This window comes from Mercenaria mercenaria, chromosome 4 (genome assembly GCF_021730395.1).
Source record: "Mercenaria mercenaria strain notata chromosome 4, MADL_Memer_1, whole genome shotgun sequence".
NCBI lineage: Eukaryota > Metazoa > Mollusca > Bivalvia > Venerida > Veneridae > Mercenaria > Mercenaria mercenaria.
The window spans coordinates 23,469,972-23,491,638 of NC_069364.1; the positions used below are offsets into that span (position 1 = coordinate 23,469,972).

The 21,667-nt window shown below is 32.8% G+C and overlaps 1 protein-coding gene across 5 annotated transcripts; it reads left to right on the forward strand.

Moving 5' to 3' along the window:
• The first annotated feature begins 15 nt into the window (after positions 1-15).
• LOC123556210 (uncharacterized) lies at positions 16-19,861 on the forward strand. Of its 5 annotated transcripts, none has more exons than XM_053540729.1 (5): positions 16-119; positions 11,767-12,345; positions 12,707-12,853; positions 13,188-13,401; positions 14,894-19,861. In XM_053540729.1, exons 2-5 carry the CDS (start codon positions 11,812-11,814, stop codon positions 17,563-17,565), a joined length of 3,567 nt encoding a protein of 1,188 aa, XP_053396704.1. In that variant the 5' UTR covers positions 16-119; positions 11,767-11,811; the 3' UTR covers positions 17,566-19,861. The 5 variants fall into 5 exon arrangements, with proteins under 5 accessions (XP_053396704.1, XP_053396705.1, XP_053396702.1 ...); XM_053540730.1 differs by lacking the exon at positions 16-119 and adding an exon at positions 1,047-1,069; XM_053540727.1 differs by lacking the exon at positions 16-119 and adding an exon at positions 5,749-6,005.
• The last annotated feature ends 1,806 nt before the right edge of the window (positions 19,862-21,667 follow it).

The window sequence follows — 21,667 nt, forward strand, 5'->3', positions numbered from 1 at the left end:
CAGATATCAAGTAGCACACTGATATTATATATTTCTTAAGGAAAGCACAGGCGGTAATATCAATTATTGATAAATATCCGTGTTTATTCAGTTCGACGTATTTTATTACAAGCAGCAAGGTATATTGATTATTGTATAACTGACAGATTTTAATTCTTCGGGTCATGGACTCTTAAAAACAACTCTATTCAGCGTTAAAAACAACAATTATTCAGTGTTTATCAAATTTAGTAGGTACAGTTAGTTCATTAGAAGGAACAGGAATATCAAATTGCAACACAAAATGAAATCATATTCCTTAAATTGAAAACAAAGTGTGTGCTGCTAAAAGGGTCAATTTTGTTTTAATCTCTGAGTACATTTTGTCTTGTACTTATTAATGCCCTACCTGTTAGCACTTTGTTTGGCATTCGAAATGAAGGGTTTATTTATTTTCATATGCATTTACTTCATTAATCATACCCCATTATACAAATAACGCATATCTAGGAACCCTTTATTTGATGACGATATACACATTGTTTTGAAACACTATGTAAATGAAACTAGAAAGACAATACATCTAGCCTAAAATGTGCTAGAAGTAATGTAACGGTTTCATAGTTTATTTTCGTGGTCTATATGAATCTTGTTAATTAAACTTGATGTTTTTTAGTAAATAATGCCATTTGTAAGTGTACAAAGTTCTAATACAAATTTTTGATAAACCTCTGAGTCGGGCTTATTAAAACACCAGCATGAGAACATATATACTTCTTTTTTAACTGTGTTAATATCATATATATATTTTTTAAACCAAAACAGTTGTTCAATGTTTCTATTCAGAAAGTTAACTCAGGCCTAATAAAAGTGGATTTTTATCGTTTTTCTTTATTTTGTTTCCGTTCTTTAAGCACCATGTTTACTTGAATAAATATCAGTATAAATATTCAAGTTCACAATATAAACCTTTCTGTTTCCTGTATCAAGTATAGCGTGCGTATGTAGTTAAGTTACAATTAGTGTACTATCTTTTGGATATGAGGAAATTATTTTTGAAAATGACATACATAGCCGAAATTATATCAAGGTCAGTAATCGTCTTGGTGTATACGTAAACAGAAAACAAGCCTGTAAGATATTTCAATTGCTGCAATTCGTTTTATTTAAATTTTGGAAAGGATTTTTATAATGGCACTGGGAGTGATTGATGGGAAATATTCAACGGAAGAGCAATTCGTTCACATAGATTATTAGTGTTATTCCATCTTCTTTTGAGAATGTCTTGGTAAAAACGAACTCATTTCTTGATTAATTGTCTGCTTCGTCGAATAACAACGCTTGTTGATGATATTTCTGCATGTTTTCATTCTCGGCGTAATCTCTCGATACTGGTTGGCGACACAGATTCGAACAATTTTACAACTTTTTCAGGTTTCATATATTCATTTTAAATTCAAGATCCCTGAAATGTTACCTGAATCACGTTCAGTTCTTTGGTGTCACAAAACGAGAATTTGTATGTATCTAAAATATACTGAACACGTCACTGAGGCCCGAAAGAGGGTATGTAAATTTAACGTTCTAGCGCCTTGCAGGACCCAGAAATCGGACAGTAGGAAAACGCTAATTATCGTCATTTTTTCTTACAGAATCACTTTTAGGTCGGTGTTAATGATAAACAGACATGTTTACCTTGTTTACATTTAACTTTTAAAGTTTGATATAAGGCTGTCGAGAGTTAAAACAAATAATTTTAAGTAAACAAAACCTAGTTTAAACGCCTTTAACTCGTGTTACATGTATCAACGGGAAAACCTTGACAGTTGTTTTAAAACACGCAATTTTCTCGCCTGCATTTAGCAGATTGTAGATGAATACCCCTAGAATAATGTTCAAGTATCCGCATGCGCACTGAAAGCACGTGCAACTTCCCCCAGCGAGAGCTGTCACAACATTTTGTGAACAAATGTAAATATTCAAATTTTGTTAGTTTTATTTACCGATTTTCAAATGTTGCAGTGGATGTTGCACATAAGCAAGCGTCTGTGTACCTGTCAACAAATGATAAAAAATAAGGCCAAAATAAGCGTTTCTGGGTCGTCCGAAATTCTGGGTCACCAATTAGAAGATGTTGTTGCTTTTCTGTCGACTTAATTTCATCGCCTGCACACACTTTTGCGCATGAATCTTTTTGTTTGAATTCCACGTGCACTTCAGGTAACCGATTCTTATACCGAAATAAATTGTGAGGGTCAGCTGGTTAGTTTATTTTCGGTCTTCGTGAAGAAGACATCAAAACCTAAAATGACGCGTATTACAAGATTTGGGACTTCTCCTACACGAGTGCGGCACTTAAAGCCGGATGCAAAAAGCTCACCCTTTAAAAGGTTTGTCTGCAGCAGTAAATAACTTAATTTCATTCTCAGGCGCGATAATACATCGCCTGTAACTTTCTTATTCACGAAAGGTAATTTCTAAGGTCATATACTTCCTACTAATTTTGCCCTTTACCATGATAAAACGTTCTTGTACCGGCCGTACCAGAAACGCCAACATGTTACTTTTACTGTCCATTATTAAATGACAAAACATTCCACAATTAAGGCATTTTAATGCTGGCTAACCTCCAAAGGACCTTTTGTGATAACCCTTTGACCTTAATTTGATAAAGATACAACTAAATCCCCTGTAGCTTCAACAAACGATTCGCCGGCTACATCTCATCGGATCCACTGTTTTTGTTTTCTCTGGAATGACTTCTTTTAGGTCTCTACTATCCAAAGCTCTTTCAATATAATATCTGTCTATACGCGCTTTCAGTGCCTGATAAGTTCCAGCGGCCTGACGTTCAGTGTTCAGCTTTCCCAAAATCTACCTTTAAGCGTTCGTCTTCTGATCTCAGTTTTGTTTTAAGCATTTAGCTGCTTCCACAGTAAATAATTTTCTAAGCTGCAACAGTTTTTTTTTTCAGACCATTTAAGCTGCACTCAGATTGTCTCAAAATCTTGAATATACATCAGTATATCTTCACCATATTTATGATTTTTTTCCCAATGTAATTTTACATTAATGCTGTAGCATTGTATCTAGCATTTTTACTCTCTTTTTCCAAATTCAACTTTTGTACGCATTTTTCCTGTACAACTCTTTCCTCGGACACTGATAAGGTTGCACGGAAGTGGAGGCTGCAGAAGAAACAATTCATTTGATGAAGGGCGAATGTTATTCCTTTCTTTGATTATATAGATTTATTCGGGAAAGTGACATATTCATGTTATTAAGATTAAATAATTACTGGTTTTTATTCACTGCAACTATCTGATACTTGACAACTATTATTTAAAGTGGCTAACCCAAACATCGTGGTGTCAGATTTTAAAAAATCAAACTTTTGCTTTATTATAAGATGTTCTTACAATGTATTTTTCATACAATTCTGCTAAAAATCGTTTTTTTCCTAGTACTTTAAAATTAAAACATAAAATGAAGTCAGTACACTTAATACGCTAACGATGCAGTCAGTGATTTCACTTTGGCCTAATGCGGTTACGGTATTCATATTATACTTTTACTTTTTCGTCGGGAGTTCGATTACTAGACCAGTTAAATTTTGTTTTTTAATGTTTTCTTCACTACAATTCATTGAAGACAAGACGAGTTAGTAAATCTAGTTGTAACATGTTCTAACATGTTCACTAAACTTTTATGTCACAACTGACACGTAATCATGTCTAAATACACTCCACCTGTTACAGATCACTTTTATACAAGCATTGCCCGGCCATAATTTTAGAATTGTTTGATTGATAGATACTTCCAGTTTTATACGAAAATAAGAAACAAAACAATAAAGTAGAAACCAGAGAAAAACAAACTTACACAAAGTATGTAATGCTAACTAAAAAAATGGGGATCGAACTCCCAACGAAAAGTTATAATAGAAATACCGAAACCGCTCGGCCAACGAGGAATCACTGACTTAAATGTAATTTTAGTGTTTTGACTTAATTTTATGTTATTGTTTTGATTTCATTTATAAACGCCAAAATACTGTGCGCTACCTCTAGTTCAGTTTTGTGGCGAGCGAAGTTTGTGTACTTTTAATAATGGAACGGTTCATTATTTAGGTAGTGTTATTCTGTACGATTTAGTAGTTCTTACCTTTAAATATATGGAACAGTGGCGGTATTTTGCCTTTTGGTGATAAATTATTTTAAAAACTACAATTTACAAAGTGTGGGATATTCGCTTTAAATATCTAAACGTGTTACTAGTTTATTCTTTTACGGTCTTTCCAATAATGTATAATATCTATTTACAGCGAAAAATATGCTTTATGAACAACAAAACAAATAAATAGTTTAAAGGATACAATTTACATGCGCCGCCATTACATTATATTTTTATCCAAAATAGTTATCATTATTATCATAATTATCATAATTTTAAAATTCCATTCCCTTTGTGTATAACCTTTTATCATGAAATCATTGTATAAACATTCAATTTATTTGACGTCAATGTCAAAACTTATGTATTAGAAATGCTACTTGTTTATCAATTATAAACTTTTTTATCTATTTTTATAAATAAGACCTATATAATGTACCTTTTATGTTTTATGTTGTGTGATTCAAAAAGAGATTAATAAGTAATTTAAGTCAAGCATGCGGCCACAGACTATGTAATAGGTCTAAGTAATTTGATATTTTATTTACTGCAGTAAACTTGAATCTGACATTGTGCATGTGCTTTTAATTAACGATATCTTTTAAAATTTTAGTTTTTCAAAGACTTATAAAGGCCAGTGTTACTACATTCGCAGTGCGTTTGATTATTCCACGCTTGTAACTATAAGTTTATACATCAAATAGCTACATACCTGTATATAAATTACTTTAAAGGTTCAAAACATTACCTTTCTTTTGATGTAACTGACACACTATTCTTATCAGTTATACTGTAACAATGTTTCAAAATTTTAGAACACTCATCTTACAGTCGGTATGTCGATAAGTAATTCTTTTGATTTTTGATAATATGAACGGAAAAAATGATCACGAACCTTATCGCTTTAAATGATAAAACGGGAATACTGATGCTCATAGAAATATATTGTTGCACAAGGTGTTGAAAAAAGACACGAAAACTCATCTAAAAGTAACCACTGATTTACTTCTTCTACGTGTTTTCTTAGCATGTTTGTTACCTGTGTGCGAATGTATACAACTGTCGTGTATGCTGTTAAGTCTAGAAATTACACATAAGCAATTAAACGTTAACATCGACCTGTAGACATCTACCATTACCCTAGACTTAGAAAGATGTTTATTTACTAGGCTAAAACTTAAAAAAATCAAGTCATTATGAAAATTGTTATATCACTTTTAAGTAATATTCACTGAAATATAAACCTGTTACAATTGCTTCAAACACATTTGTTGCTATATACCGAATCTATCTGGTAGAGTTTTTATCAACACCGTTTGTGTTTTCCTTCCATGTAAGTAGGTTTTGAAAAGTGCGGGATCAAGATTTGGTTTGTCCTAATTTAATTCTTCATACGTTTATGTTGACTTTGAAAGGAATAAATATACAAAACAATCTGTTTTTACGGGCTTTGTGCAACGAGATAGCATGCGCCTACGGTTATGAGATAAGATAAAATTTCACGGATCTGTTATTTAGGACAATGTCAAGGATAAAAAATCCAATATCAATCCAAGGTCAGTAAATATTTTGAAATAATCCATGCTAAAAATATGTTTATCATTGTGTACAACAAGGTTTAGTGCTACAGGGAGTCCTGGTTTAAGGTTAAGAAGCCATTTTGTTTTAGAACTTATAGTTATAAGATTTATGCTTTTAATTTCTTATAGGCATTCTTTTTTATAAATGGCTCATGGGAATTTCAATATGTGAATATTGAGAGGGTTTTGAGTGCGTTACTACAACAAAAAGGATATGCTTTAAATAATGTCAGTATTGGAAATATGCTTTGCTATTTTAAACACAGCTGCACGGTAAGTATTCAAACATTTATTGCTGTTCTTATTTTTTTTTGAGAATGAAAAGTTAAGGAATCTGAATAAAGAATGCCCCTGACAGCGAGCCAGCATATGCCTGTATTCACCAAAGTTTAAGGTCTTACATTTAATAAGCATAATCAACTTTTTGTCATATATTTATATGTGTGTGTAAATCTTATTTGGAATTATATGAAACTGAGCACAAATGTGGCATATACAAAAACAAAAATTTATGCAAAGTATCAGGAATCAGTTATGTTACCGCAATTCGATATTTTGAGATTTAAATCCCAAGTCTAAATGTTGACGAATACGCGCCCTTGTGTTAGTATTATCGGTTTCAAGACGTATAGTGATTATTAGCTGGTTTTACTTCAAACAAAACTTGCATTGAATAGTCCTGACCAGTAAAGTTCTTGTATTTTAATCGTAATAATGAAAAATGATGTAATTTGTCTAAACTTGTTATTGGTCCTGTATTTGATCTATATATTTATCAGTCATGAGCAGTGGAAGATTCTCATACATGTATTGTTCATTGCAAACATTTGTATGCCCTCTGCTTTCAACATTAGTTATTGCAGGCCTCAGATGAAAATATGCTATTTTCGAGGGTGAAAAAAACAACAAAAACAAAACAGTTCAAAATACTAATTAAGTCTACTCAACGGTCTATGAAAAATACCCAAAAGATACTGAAAAAGAAGATAAAGCTCTTAGCGATTCTAAACTTTCATTGTTTTCAAGGATAATAAGTGTTATATTGTTTGCAAGATCTTGTTATTTGATTGATGAAATAAATTGAAAAACAATTCAGCACTCAGGCAACTAACCAATAATAGTTTTACATCATTTGTACTAAATTGATATTACTGTAGATTCTTATCAATCATAAAGTACATTAAAAGCATAGAAATTCGTAAACACATGATCAAGATACATTATCCAAAGGAGATAGATAATAAACATAAAGAAAATAAAGACATTGTAATTTCAATACAAAATATACTCATAAGATTGGCATATGTACACATTTCATGTTTCAAACATTGGCTAAAAAATTAAGTAATGCTAGACAGTTGGCTTACTTGGAAAAGAGGCCTGGTTAACAAATCCGTAGGCATTTTTTAGTACAATATGGTATCATACCTTAAAACGTTCGTTATTCTTTCTTCTATTCAACCAGGGTGATACCAGGCTCAAAAATCCATTTTTATTTTTTGTGAGGCCCCAAAAGGGGACAATTAGTTTTTTTCTCAATTTTAAGGGAAATTAAAGAAAATTTTCATTTTAATCATTATTTGATGAAATGTATATCTGTTTTAGATGAAATGTATTGTAATATAAATACATATGTTGATCACACTAATTCTTTTAGAATTTGAGGCCCATTACAGTGTTTTTGAAAAAATATTTTGAATTTTTTGTTAGGTATCGCATAATTTAGAAGTATATTGTTTTTACTCTATTTGTGAAATCTCTACGATAGAAAGGTTGTGTATTTAAGGTTCAGGTGTGTAACAGGCATTCTAATACACAAAATGATAAAAAAGGCACCACTGTGGGGTCATGTTATTGTAGAATAATTGATAAGCAAATTTTAAAGTTTGTTGAAAAAGACTGGTAAATTGCCCTCTTCTTTCATATGTTGCAAATCATACAATTTACCAGAATATTTTCTTCACAGCAATTTAATATTTGTTCTTAGGTAGTTTTTTTACACCCCCCCCCCCCCAAAAAAAAAATATATTTATTGAGGCTCCAAAGGGGTTTAAATTACTCACATTTTGTGATAATTTAGATTAATAAGTAGTTATTAGTTAACAGAATCATTGCTGAAATATATTAAGCATATGACGATTTATGATTCACCATTTTATATGTATGGTGGTATTCATATCTCTTTAATAGGATGTAAGTGGCACTTTAACTAATATGCCATAGTATAAATATAGCTCAAAGACCAGATTTTTCTTAAATATATGCCCTCTTGATATACTTATAGTAAGCCTACAATTATATTCATTGGCAATGTCACCTATACATGTTCCTTTATTTATCTGATCTCTTGTAACATTGGAATATACCCCAAACAACAATCAGATCACTTGATTAAGCTAGCCAGAGAGACAAATCAAAGACATTTCTTTACCAATTTGGTTTCAGCGGAGCAGTTGTCAAGTATTTAGGTTTCCGCTGCTCAATCTGGGCGTCAGCGTTCCATGTACCACAGACACCAGTACTGGTGTGTGTCCACTTCAGTAAATGTCACAATGACACTGCACAGCTGATAGTTACATTTTATTATTGTAAGTATTTCATTACCTGAAAAGGATAACTGATGTGAACATGTAGCACCTATTTTCCCAACCAGCTACGTTTTTGGTAGGTGGTGTTTATGAAGTAGCCACAAAGGGGCTAGAAAATTCTAATATTTTCAAAAATAATGTAATCATTAGTATTTTGTGTAATTTTGTGCCTTGCAGATTGTAGATATCGGCTCTTCTTTGTCCTCATATACTCGGCTCTATTCATGCTATAGGAACAAGAATGTCCAGGACCTGTGAAATATATTTGTTTACAATTTTGATAATAGATTAAGTATGTATATTTTGTTGTCCGTTATTAACGATAGTTATACTTATAAGGATTCCTGAGAGTAAGCAGTTTTATGTACAAATGACTGCATGAAGCGATTTTCCTGGCACCTTAGTAATGGCCAGGGCTAGATTCCAACCTGAGGGTCCTCCATGTAGTTTCAGCTCAACATAAAAAATTTGTTAATGGTCATTTTTTTCAGTTCTAGACTTATTATGCTCTAGAAGCTTATTTTGCTCAGGTTAAAAGTACTGAGTACATGTCTTAATAGTTGTTAGGCTTACTTTGTATCTAAATTTACAGAAACATTTCGTATTGTACATACTGCCATCACGTCTTTTATTTACACTGTTATGCAACTCTGAAATGTTGGATGGATTAGGAGAAAGGTTTACTTCACTTTTTACTGGTTTAATTTCCAAGTTGTGTTTTTGCAACTGACAGTTCCAAATCTGTGCTCCACTTTGTTCCTTTGTGTGTCCGTATCTTTCTCGTTGTCTATATATTTTACCTTGCTCATGTATATTAAGTGTAAAGTTAATCATGTACACATCCATATAATCACTGAGATGGGGTTTTTGTTTGAGTGTGGGGGAGGGGTGGGGTGGGGGGGGGGGAGGTTCTTTCTTCGAACGTAGTTTTTCTTAATGAATAGTTGTCCATACGATTTTTTTGTCTAGCCTTGTGCTTTGAAAATACTCTCAAAAAGTAATCAAAGCCGTGAAATGTCTGATGGTTGCGGGTTTTTGGTAGATTTATTATCTGTTTAAATGCCAGTCTATGAATATACATGAATGCGAAACAAATACAAATTTAATGTGCCTCATATCTGAGATGAACTCTGCCTGACCCAGCTTGTGATGTAACCATGGGCTGGAATACATTATCAATGATAGATCTTATATAGTCTAAATGGTCAGTGTGAGTGGATACAGGTTGAATAAGAACTGCTTGTCCATTGATGATTCATTCGCATTGTTCATGAATGAGACTATTTTGTGTAGCACATGAACATCCTTCGGATGTGATTCGGAATAAAATAAAGATGCTATGATTGTCAGAAATACACTTTAACTTTGGTAGCGGGATAAACCCGCAACCAAAAATGCAACATCCATTCTTTAGGACAGTCTAAGCATGACTTGTGTTACATGAGCATATGGCGCCTGTGTTGTAATTCATTTCACTACAACCTTAGAAACTCATACTAATTACATTTCGATATACAGAAATTCGATCATCAGTAAGGAATGACATACCAAATATCCGTAAAAGTCTTGATACTGTTACATGATTAATAAATTGACCAATAGTTTAAGTTTGATAAGTTTGAAATTTTTACCTTGCAAAACACTTTTGTGTGATGTAGACGCAATTACAAACATTTACGTGTAATGTCACACAAGGTTTTCTATATTGTAGTAGTATTATTACATCTGGTGACTCCACCATTGGTCTTATGGCATACCACTGCTTCAACAAAATAATTTTGAAAAATGCCTGTTCTGGCCATGGATAAAGTCCGATAACGATTTTAATAACAAAAGTTGCCCAAAAGCCTTGCGCTCGACTATTCAACAACTTCTAAGTTTAACAAGGACCATGACTGGGCAAAACTTACAAAACCATATATTGGTTACTTCCCGAGGTTTGATGACCGGAAGCACTATGTGAAATTTTAATCAAATGCAGGTAGTTGAAATACACCTCGTTTCATGCTAAACTTCTACCAAATATTTTAGGCTGAAAACGAATCATATTTTGTATTAAACTCAGTCAAGATTATTTCTATTTCAAAAGGTTAGACGACACAAAAGCTTTATGTAAAGTTTTAATCCAACACACATATTGGTTGCTAAGATATGAACTTACTTGCAAAACTTATCCAATGTGAGGATGTCAACAAAAGCGACACCAACGCCAGAATGAACAGGATAGCTCTCACTGTTCTTCAAATGCACTTGAATTTTGAAAAGTTTGGCAATTTATATGTGTATATCAATGTACATCAAATATTTACACACAATGTTTAGCAAAAAGAAAATGAAATATTTGCCAGAAAGTGATATTGCGTGTTTACTTTTTTGAGTGTATACATCGGTTCAATATCCACATTTGGGCAATTTGACTATATGTGTCTCAAAAGTTAGTACCAGTAAACCGATATTTTACGCACTCTTATTGTAGTAACAATTAAATGAAAATAAGGAAATGAAATGCAGCGAAGTAACATGTATATGTAATATATTGGCTCTACAATTTCTTGAAATTCTCAGAGTTACTTATTCTATATGTATCAAAGTGTTTTGCAAAAGTCTCGGTTTTAGTGTTCTCAGACTTCAACAGAAAGTGATGCTGCAATAATAAAAACAATAAAATTACTTTACACAATAAGTTTTAGTACAGTTAATGTTTGCGTGAGTATATCCACACACTTAATGGAATGTTACGTTGATGGCAAAATGATATGCAGCATGTCTGTTTAAAATTGTTCCTTTTGAGTGCAGCTCCTTTTGGGGCCTCTTGAATTATATATGAAATTTCAAAGAAAATGTAATATGTCTTAGTTTTTTTATATGCACTGGATACTATAGAGGATAAACATTCATTTCTTAATTACATGTTAATACCAATGTACCGCAACTTTTAACATATTGGATACGTCACATCATCATGTAAATGCCGTCTGACGGAGAACCCCCAATTAAGGTCCTCTTAGTCTTTAATTTTACTTGAAAATTACATTTATACGTCAAATTATATTATATAATTGAATCTTTCCACTCTATTATATATTTAAGTCAGATTTAAGTTAACCTGTGATTTAAATAAAATTTTACTTTCATTTTTATTTCTTATCACGTGCACCCCTTTTGGGGCCTCATGAAAACTTGAATAGGGATATTTGAGCCTGGTATCCACCCTGGCTGAATTCCATATACCCTAACGAACATTTTGATGTATGATACCATATTGTACTAAAAATGCCTACGGATTTTTTTCTCGGGGCTTTTGCCAACTGTCTATGCCTGATAATTCCACATTGATTTAATTATTTCCATCGCCCCGTAATCTATTTCGATTAGTTAGAATAATATCAAGACGTGTAGAATTGTTTGAGGAACGCTTCAGAATGAATAATATTTATCCTTTGCAGTTGTCCATCATGTCCATGGGAAATAATGCATAACAAATCTGAATCATGACGGAACCAAAGGATTACAGAGAGAAAGTTAAAGACAAAAGGTTTCATAACTGGATAAAAGCCAACCTTGCTATAAACATAGCAAAGGAAGGCGTTCAGGATCATGTTATAGACAAAATAACGGACTTCCATAATGACTTATTAAAGCAGGTGGAAAACACTGGCGGACATTATTGTTCTAAATGCACAATCGAGCAAATTTTCCCGTGCCCCACAAAGTCTCTATGTGTAAAAAAGTCAGGTGTATGCTCCTTTCACAACTCTGAGACAAAAAGATTTCGTGCATGTCCAAACAATACATGTGGCAAGATAAAAGATGAAATAAGAAAAAAACATAGATATAATTGCCCTTCTTGGAAGAACACTAGAGCAGAAAACTGGTGCACCAATGCTTGGGAAGTAGCAAAGTGTTACATGCCTGAAGGATATTCAGGTGTAAATGGAATAGCTGATACAGATTTCAACGGAATTGTCAGCGTCTTGTACAACCATAAAGCTTTTAAGTCAATCGATGAATCGTTATTTAAGGAGGTAATTGATTGATTTGATAATAAATAAATTGTACATAATGCATCTTAATTATCTTAATTTGACTTTGTTTTGTGCTGTCATTACAATAACCATATTATTTGCCCTAACACTGGTTTAGGTATTTCAGAAAGTATACTTATATATACTGTTTTGAAATGCCTTACGTGTACGCTGATTATATTAAAATAAGAGAAAATTTGGAGGAGCACCTGGGGTCTTCCTCTATCATCAAAGCTGGACAGTCGGCATTTGACCTATACTTGTGTCTGTGCGATGTTAAACCAAATAAACACTTTTCTCCGATTTGTACTTTCAGTCTGCATTTATATTTTAAGAGATTTAAGCGACTTGTATACTTTAGGTACGGTCTACATCAAATAAGGTCAGACACTCTGCAGATCTTTTAATTGAGGAAGGCGAACTTGATAACCATCTTGATAATCTGGTTGAATTTCTGGAAAGTCTTGAACATCAAAACACAAAGGAAGAACTAAAAAAGATTGATAAGGTCAGATATTGGCTATTTTGTTCAGACTTACATTTAAATGTCATAACTAGCTTTTGCATTTTTTTGTCTGTATGTCCGACACATTTCATGCTTATTCGATAGTAAAACTCATTTTACATTATAACAAATCATTCCAACGTATGTATTGGAATGAATTTGAACATAAATTATTCATTTACTTGCTGTATAAATTAAATGTAACTTGGCTTCTAACACATGCGTACCTTTAATCATCCGTCGTTATAGCAATAGTGATATCTCTGATCCAACATTTATTATAAATGTATGTTCTGTATTGTTCTTATTCACAAAAAATATTACAACTTTTTTCCAGCTAAGGAAAGACGTATTGCCAATTTCTAAGGAAGACCAACTCGATGTAATAGACCAAAACGCAAAGGTCAATACAACACATCCACAAAGAATAGATATGTTGGACGAGATAAAACAGGCCCTGAGCAGGATGCAAATGTCAACTCAAACGTCTTTCCAAGAACTGAATAAAAGATTAGCGGATCCTGATGGAAAATATGAAGAATTAAAACAGAGTAAGATTCTGTAGCTGTAAAGCATATTCTTTTAAAAATAATACATTGTCAAATCTATGTTTAAGGCTACCATCCCACAGAAAAGTCTTGGTTTTGTTTATCATTTACAATGTCTTTTAAGCTGTGATTTAAAGCTTTCAATCATATAAGACCATTTTTATCTCCCCAAAAATGCTTTGTATAGACAAGTTGGACTTTATTCGTTTTTGCTGAGTTCAAAGACCCACCAGAGTTATAAAAGGGTATAAATAATTTCATATGATATGACAATTTTAGCTGAAAACAATGAACAAATAAGAACAATGGGTTACTGGGCTTATTTTTGTGATAAAATGTTTTGAACACACCCACTGTTGCTGCAATTGCTTGTGAATTTTCATCATTTTCATAGTTTTCTGCTCTTTTAAAAATACCAAACAAAATATTACGGTTTATAATTTTTTACAGATTTTATTGTATACTTATTTGATATCATAGTCATATCTGTAATAATACATCATTACAATAATGGGAACAGATGAAAAAAGAATCTTCTTTTTAATATTCATCTTTGTAAACGTTTTTCAATAAAAAATACTCAAACCGAAAAATATTTTTGAAAAAAAAAAAAAGAACAAACTGTTTCATAGACATTTTTCCTGTTATCCTTGTGTATAAATTATTGTATTTTAACATAAAAATGGCCAAAAATGTATGGGTCACCAAACTAAATTGTATGTTAAGACCGCTTGAATACAACGCCTGCTCGGACGGAAAATGGCGCGAACCTGACCAAATTGATTATATCTGCTAGAAGTTAAACAAAAGTTTAAGAAAATCTGAATCCTTTCTAAAATTGAATACTAAATGATCTGAAAGAAGTTACTTTCTTATCAGTACAAACTATATTTTCTAACATTATATGAACAATAATGTCTTTGTACTTACATGCGCTGTCAAAACACAGCCACAAATGGCAAGTTGCATGATACATATCAGGCATGATACATGCATGTCGATACAACATAAATCAGTATCAACATTTTATTACTGATAAAACTTATTGAAAATTTATTTTAATCAAGATTCCTCGTATTTAAGATTGTCTGTCACATGTTTCAACAAATGTTGATTTCACTTCGATTTTCCATAGACAATGTCTGCTGCGCAAAAAGATGCGCATAAAAGCTATATGAATTCCCTTTTAAAATGCCTTAATAAATAGTTTTAAAAACGTCAGGTTATCGTTAGGTTTTAATCACTGACAACTTACAAAACTGTGCTGTTCCTTTTGAGACGAAATCATAGCAAATAAATTTGAAAATAAGTCATTGTAGTTTAAACTATATAGCTCTAAAGATTCATAAAGATAAAGTAATCAGTCCATAGTATAGCACTGGTTGATTTAGAAACTTACATTTTCCTACTTCCATTTGATTACTACATTTGTATACTTACTTGTTAAAATCTGACAGTAGTACTAAACACAATAACACTGTTTACTTTTCTCTAGATTTAAAATCGGACATGATAGAGTTCAACAATCAAAATCATAGTTCTATCCCAGTATCCCCACTTATTGAAGAAAACGACACACCTATAGTAGACTTCTACGTTTGGCCAGTGATAGGCAGCACAGATGCACAAAAACCAACTGAAATAACTTCCCTGTGGGACGTATTTTATTCAAAAACGAGAACAACACGATTCAGAGAAATTTACGTAACATCTGTTGCTGGAATGGGAAAAACTGCCTTCTCCAAACGACTTGCCACAAGTTGGTGTCAAGCTCATAGCGCTGAAAATAATCAGACTGAAACTATTGTGGAAGACGACCAAAGTGTCATGAAGACTTTTGACTATCTTTTCCTCATTCCACTCAGAGAAACATGCAAAATACATTGTACTGTCAACGAAATGGTCTTACACCAAGTTGTAAAACATTTATCACGTGGACATGATTATTCCATGAAACTTTTACAAGACGTTCTGCACAATGAAAACTGTTTAGTTATTCTTGATGGGCTCGATGAGTGGACACACACTATCCCAACTAGATGTTGTTGCCATTCCTCAATCGACATTCCTCATAGAAAATCACACAAACATTGCACTATTCTCTCAACAACAAGGCCTTGGAAACTTAGTACGCTGAATTTGAAAACCAGTCAGATTGATAATCATCTGTCAATAACAGGCCTTGGTGTAGAATCTACTAAACAGCTGATCAAAAACTCGTTTACAAAGCTTAAAACCAGAGAAAGGGATGTAACAAATCAAATTGACGCATTCGGAGAAGCAATCAAATTTAAAAGCATTGATGAGCTCAAAAGAGTCCCCCTTATACTGACATATCTGATTTGTCTTTGGGTAGATGACTTTCCTTTCGGAAATTCTAGATGTGAAATCTACAGTAACTTAGTCGGTCTTCTCTTGGCAAAAGCTGAAGAAAGGAAACATGCGAATCTGATTCGACCCACTGATTCGAAAAGAAGAAAAATGGAAATGCCAGAAGCAATAAGTAAAAATGACTATTGTCTGAAATACTATAGCTTTTTAACTAAGTTGGGTCATTTAGCGTTTGAAACATATATAGATAATAAAAATCGAGAATTTTCACTTGTGTTTGATAGGGATGTGGCAAAGAATCGACTTGGAGATAATTACCTTAAGTTCAGCCTTTCAAGCGGCCTTCTGACTCAACACAAAATTAAAGGACATTACACAACAAGGCGGTATCGAATCGCATTTGCACACAAAAGTTTCCAAGAGTTTCTCGCTGCTTTGTATATGTTCACGGTAAACATAAATTCTCCAATGACGAAGCAAATAAAAAGGTTATGTGATTCTGTCCCAAATATTCTTTCAATCTCACACTTCTACATCTTTCTTTCTGGACTTTGTCCTGATAAAGTAAGGGCGTTGTCAAACGAGATACAGAAAGTCATTATTGCATCTGACATAACACAAAGCTACCGGAGCGACATGGGGTCCTGGAACTATTTTGTTGGATATAATGAAACAATGAAGAAACTACAAAACTTGCATGTGACCTGTACCGAAGAATGCGAAGACAACTCCAATGAATTAATTGAAATTCAAATGGATGACTTTATCATTGACTCCGATTTTGAAAGTAGGAGGTACTCCAATATACTGCAAAGAATAATGATCTCCAATAAGAAGAATATGAAGTCCATCAAAGTAAGAAATATACAAACAGTTGAAAAGTTTAAAGAAGTTACAAATATATTTAAAGGAAGTGGAACACAAAATCTAGAAAAAATTGACCTGAAGTGCGTCTTTGGAGAAAAAGAGCTTGATGCGCTCTTAAAAGATTCATATAACTCCTTGAAATGTTTTGTTATTAAAGGTGGACAATGGAAAGATGATAAATGGAATCATAATCGCATATCTTTGTCAAATGAAAGCTACAGGATCATTCAAAGTCTGAAATGTTTAGAAAAGCTCTACCTCAGAAATATTGAAATGTCACATACACAACTTGAGGGCTTAGTAGACTTTTTGTGCAGCCGGCCAGAAATGAAACAAATAGGATTAGAAAATATCAAATGTAGTAGCCATGATGAATGCGAAGGAGTCAGTTTTGATTTGTCAAACCATTCATTTTTGAAATTTCTAGAAATAGGCGAGATCCCTTTCTCAAGTGTCCAAATAAATACTTCGGCGCTTGAAGTTTGCTATGTTGGGAAGTTTCCAAAGGCCATGGCCTTGTCCTCTGTTCTTCTGTGTCTTCAAAAAGCCAAGTATTTGCATAGGTTTTATTGTGGGTTTCTTGCTTCCGAAGAGGATGTGTCCGTTCTATTGAAAACGATTCCGACACTTGTCAACACTGAATTAATCTGGTTGACCAGGATCAATATTGGAGATAAACATGTCTTGATTTCTCCAAATATGGCGAAACTAGAAAAGATTGTGATGCTTGATGTGACGATGGAATATTCAGCTCTTCGACGGCTGTTTATGCAAACTGTTGAAATGAACCAGCCAGTAAAAGTAGGACTATTTGCTGTTTCAGTGACACCAGAACTTAAAGCTGAAGAGGTCAAAAATGAAATTAGAAATAGTAAGAAAGTAGTAATGTTATTAGATGGTAAGGATGAAAATGGACAAGATGAGTTCTTATTTCAAACAGTTCCCCAAGTAACGGGACAACATGAATGAAATAAATCTGCACTTGTAAGCGAAATGGCATTTTTTTACGAAAAGGTAGGATTTTTGAACAGCTACAAATTAAAGAAAAGTGAACAAGAATGAACTTTCAATTTTACGAAGTTGAAGACTTAGGTCGAGGTATTAGAACACATAGGTAATCTGTCTTTTATAGTTCATCAATAGCTTACGTTTTACAGGTATCATTAGCTAGTGCGCGTTCGTTTAAGCATGTTCACATCGGTTAAAGGTTGGTCAGCAAAAGATTAACCTGATATATGAATGTGTAAAATTCGTGTTCAATTCATTTTTCCTTATTTACCTCCGTTCCATTTAATCCCCAAGTGACATGTCTGCAATGTTTTTTTATATAATTTGTTGTTATATTTTTTAGTCCATTTCTATCTTTATGGGTACTTAATTATGTGCCGACATAGTTATAATTTTGATGCTTTCAAAACCAGTAATTGATCGTTTGTTTTCTTGTGGAATTCTCAAATATATACAGTCAAACTCGCTTTATACGAACTCTTCGGGACCTGGGAAATGTGCTCGTATAAAACGAAATTCGTATTAAAGAATGTATGACTCCTGGGTAATTTGCCCGAGTAAGTTGGGCAGTATCACCGGTATCGCCGGTGATTAGCTTCAGATAAATAAAAATACAGTAGGGAATAGATGCTCATTAGTAGTTTTAACTGATTAAGTGAGAATGTTCAGTTTACAATGAAACAACTCCTCAAAATTCATACTTTAACACGTAAACATGTATGAAAAATGAATTTTAATGTACAAATTTATTGAACCATCAAGTGTTTATAGCACATATAGATCTAGCACATATAAAGGAATACAGTAACGTGTATATGTGATAATAATAATGTCAATGCATTTTTGCAACAGGTACTTTACACATGGTATTTCAAACATTTCCTGGAAAAAAAAAACTGGTAATTTTTGGTTGTATTTTTGATACTTAAAGTACACTACATAGCCCTAAAACGTACAATGAAATTATATTTTCATGAATAGGTGTACAAATTAAAGTGATTATCGCTGAATTGCTAAAGATATTATTACTTGGACTCGATTGCAATGAATAAAATAACTGCATACATAGTGTAAATCTCGTTATTATGTATTTATCGAATACAGGTGATAAAAAGAAATGGCCGCCGACATCTAAAATTAGTTCGTATCAAAAAATGGAAACTTATACCATTTAAGCTCATTGGGACTTCCAAAATGTATTCGTATCTCCCGAAAATCCGTATGAAGCGAGTTCGCTATTACCGAAATAACTGTACAAAGAAATAGAAGGACTCAGCCGGGGAATCCGGATTTTGTTCGTTATAGTCGAAAATTCGTATCAAGCGAGTTCGTATCAAGTGGACTCGACTGTATATATATATATATATATATATATATATATATATATATATATATATATATATATATATATATATATATGTATTTTTGACACAAGGATTACGAATTTCAATTATGCTTTTATTACTATAGCTTCTAGCTCCTGTTGTCAAGATATTAATCTCATTTCATAGTATTACATGATAGTTATGGTCGTTTAGGAAAACATTATTTTGATACATGTTGTATTGTTACGTATTTTTGAGAGAATCTTAAAATCAGTGTGTTTACAAACATACGTACTGTTATTATGGTAATTGTTTTTCGTGTAGTGTTTTATTTAATCTACGTTGACCTTTTTAAAGCTAATAAATATCATAACCTTTGCCAGGTTAGTATTTTCTTTTTTATATTATAAGAGAGTTGGTCATCTGCACATGCATACTTAAAAGAATTGTTTTCTAATAACAAATTATCTTAAATGCTATTGTTACCATATGTGAAAAGACTGCTGACATCATATTACCTACTTCTTTCATTGCTGTACTTTTGCTGCTATGTGAGATTCTTTCATCAAAGCTGACTCAAAAACGAGGCAGAATCATTATACAGAAATCCATAAAACTAAACTTACTTAAGAGTGGTATTAAACTCTGATGATGAAACTTTCAAGGCATTTTGAAGGAAGATCAGTTTGATGTTGTGATATATTTCTAGATACAGGTGTTTACATTTTTGTTTCACATTCACTTTGTAAGTTATTTAATTTTATAAATGTGATAATTGAAAGTGTAAGGCTTATGCTTATTGTGCCATAGTTAAATGTAATTCGTTAAACATCTATCATGGCATTTAAATGTGTACATTAATTTGACTATGGACACTACTTCCTTGGTAAATCAGTTTGCAAATTTTGAAAATAAATACAAATAGTTTAAGTTGTCATGTTTTGGTATGATTTTCTGGGTCTTTGTCGATGAAACAAATTATAACTTTGATGCAAATTACTCAATAATTTATAAATTAGGTCTTACTTTGTTATAGTGTTATATATGTTACCTAGTTGCATGTTTCGAGGGTGCTGTAAGCTGTTCTGTGACTTGGCAAGAAAAAAGCTTAAGGTGAAAGTCTACCTAACTAATATATATATATACCAACCCCTCAATGTTTTCGCCTTTAATACAATCGCATTTTTGTGAGCAATATCCATTGTTTAAAAACGTCAGAGTAGTCTTCCCTTGGTATCTGTTTCAAGCACTGATCGATTGTGCTTCTAATTGCACTTTACTGTCACATCGTCGCCAAAACATTTTCTTGATGTGAGGAAATAGAGAGAGAAAAAATGCATAAAATCTGGGGAATATGTAGGTTTGCAGTTTTTGAAAAAATGTTTACATTTTCGTTGTGTAGAAAGTTGCTACTACCGTGCGTTTTTCACTTTTCTCTTTCATTGCTTGTTGTCAGATCGACTTTGGGATTCAAACAAAACACGTAATTTAGATAGTTTTTTTACCGACGCATCATCTGAATTATTTAAGGAGAGTTCTTGAAAATTTTAATCTATCATTCTTCTGATCAGCGGATCCACCAAACACAGACCTTTCTAAAACCTCAATACTTTGTCAGAATAGTGTGAACTATCCCTTCAGAAATCGCCACCTTACTAGCTATCTCTGCTGCAAAATACCGTACGCGGCAAGATATTTGACAGTACACGCCCTTTATATAGGCAAGTGTTTCACTTTTCACTGCCGTAGCCATGTAAACACAAAGAAAAGGCGCGTAACATTTTCAGTTCTCTCCCGATTTCCACATGCTTTTCTAGCATTTGTAAGTTTCCATCCTATTTTCTCAAATACTGCAGCCAATGAAGGGAATTTTGAAACTCATAAGAAAGAGACATATTACCTTGTGTTGGGAAGAATCATCGATATTTCACACTATGCAACCAATGACCACACTTAGTACCGCAACAGGTAAACCACCAATCCGTTTATATGTAGAAGTAAGGAGACCTAAAGCTACGTAATATTTAGCACACTAAAAGTATAGTATACATTCTATAACCAAAACGGACATGGATTTCATGGATAAAACAAACTAAATGTATAAATGCAATACATACTTTAAACGTCATAAATGAATTAATGCAAAATGTATGTCATAAATACCAAATTCAATGAAAGAGGATAACAAAAGAAATACAAGAGGACCATGATGGTCCTGAATCGCTCACCTCTTCCCACATGACTCAGTTTTGAGTATGACGTCGTTTTTTCTATTATTTGACATAGTGACCTAGTTTTTGAGCTCATGTGACCCAGTTTTGAACTTGACTTAGATATTATCAAGATAAAAATTCTGACCAATTTTCATGAAGATCCATTGAAAAATATGGTCTCTAGAGAGGTCACAAGGTTTTTCTATTATCTGACCTATTGATCTAGTTTTCAAAAGGTACGTGACTCTGTTTTGAACTTTACCTAGATATCATCAAGGGGAAAATTCAGATCAAATTTCATGAAGATCCATTTAAAACTATGGCCTCTAGAGAGGGCAAAAGATTTTAATAATTTTAGACCTACTGACCTAGTTTTTGACCGCAGTTGACCCAGTTTCAAACTTGACCTAAATATCATCAAGAAGAACATTCAGACCAACTTTCATACAGATCCCATGAAAAGTATGGCATCTAGAGATGTCACAAGGTTTTTCTATTATTTGACCTACTGACCTAGCTTTTTAT

Coding starts and splice junctions, on each gene's coding strand:
- LOC123556210 (XM_053540729.1), top strand. CDS start 11,812: ATGACGGAACCAAAGGATTACAGAGAGAAAGTTAAAGACAAAAGGTTT. Junction 12,854..13,187: donor AACTAAAAAAGATTGATAAG/GTCAGATATTGG, acceptor ACTTTTTTCCAG/CTAAGGAAAGACGTATTGCC. Junction 13,402..14,893: donor ATATGAAGAATTAAAACAGA/GTAAGATTCTGT, acceptor ACTTTTCTCTAG/ATTTAAAATCGGACATGATA.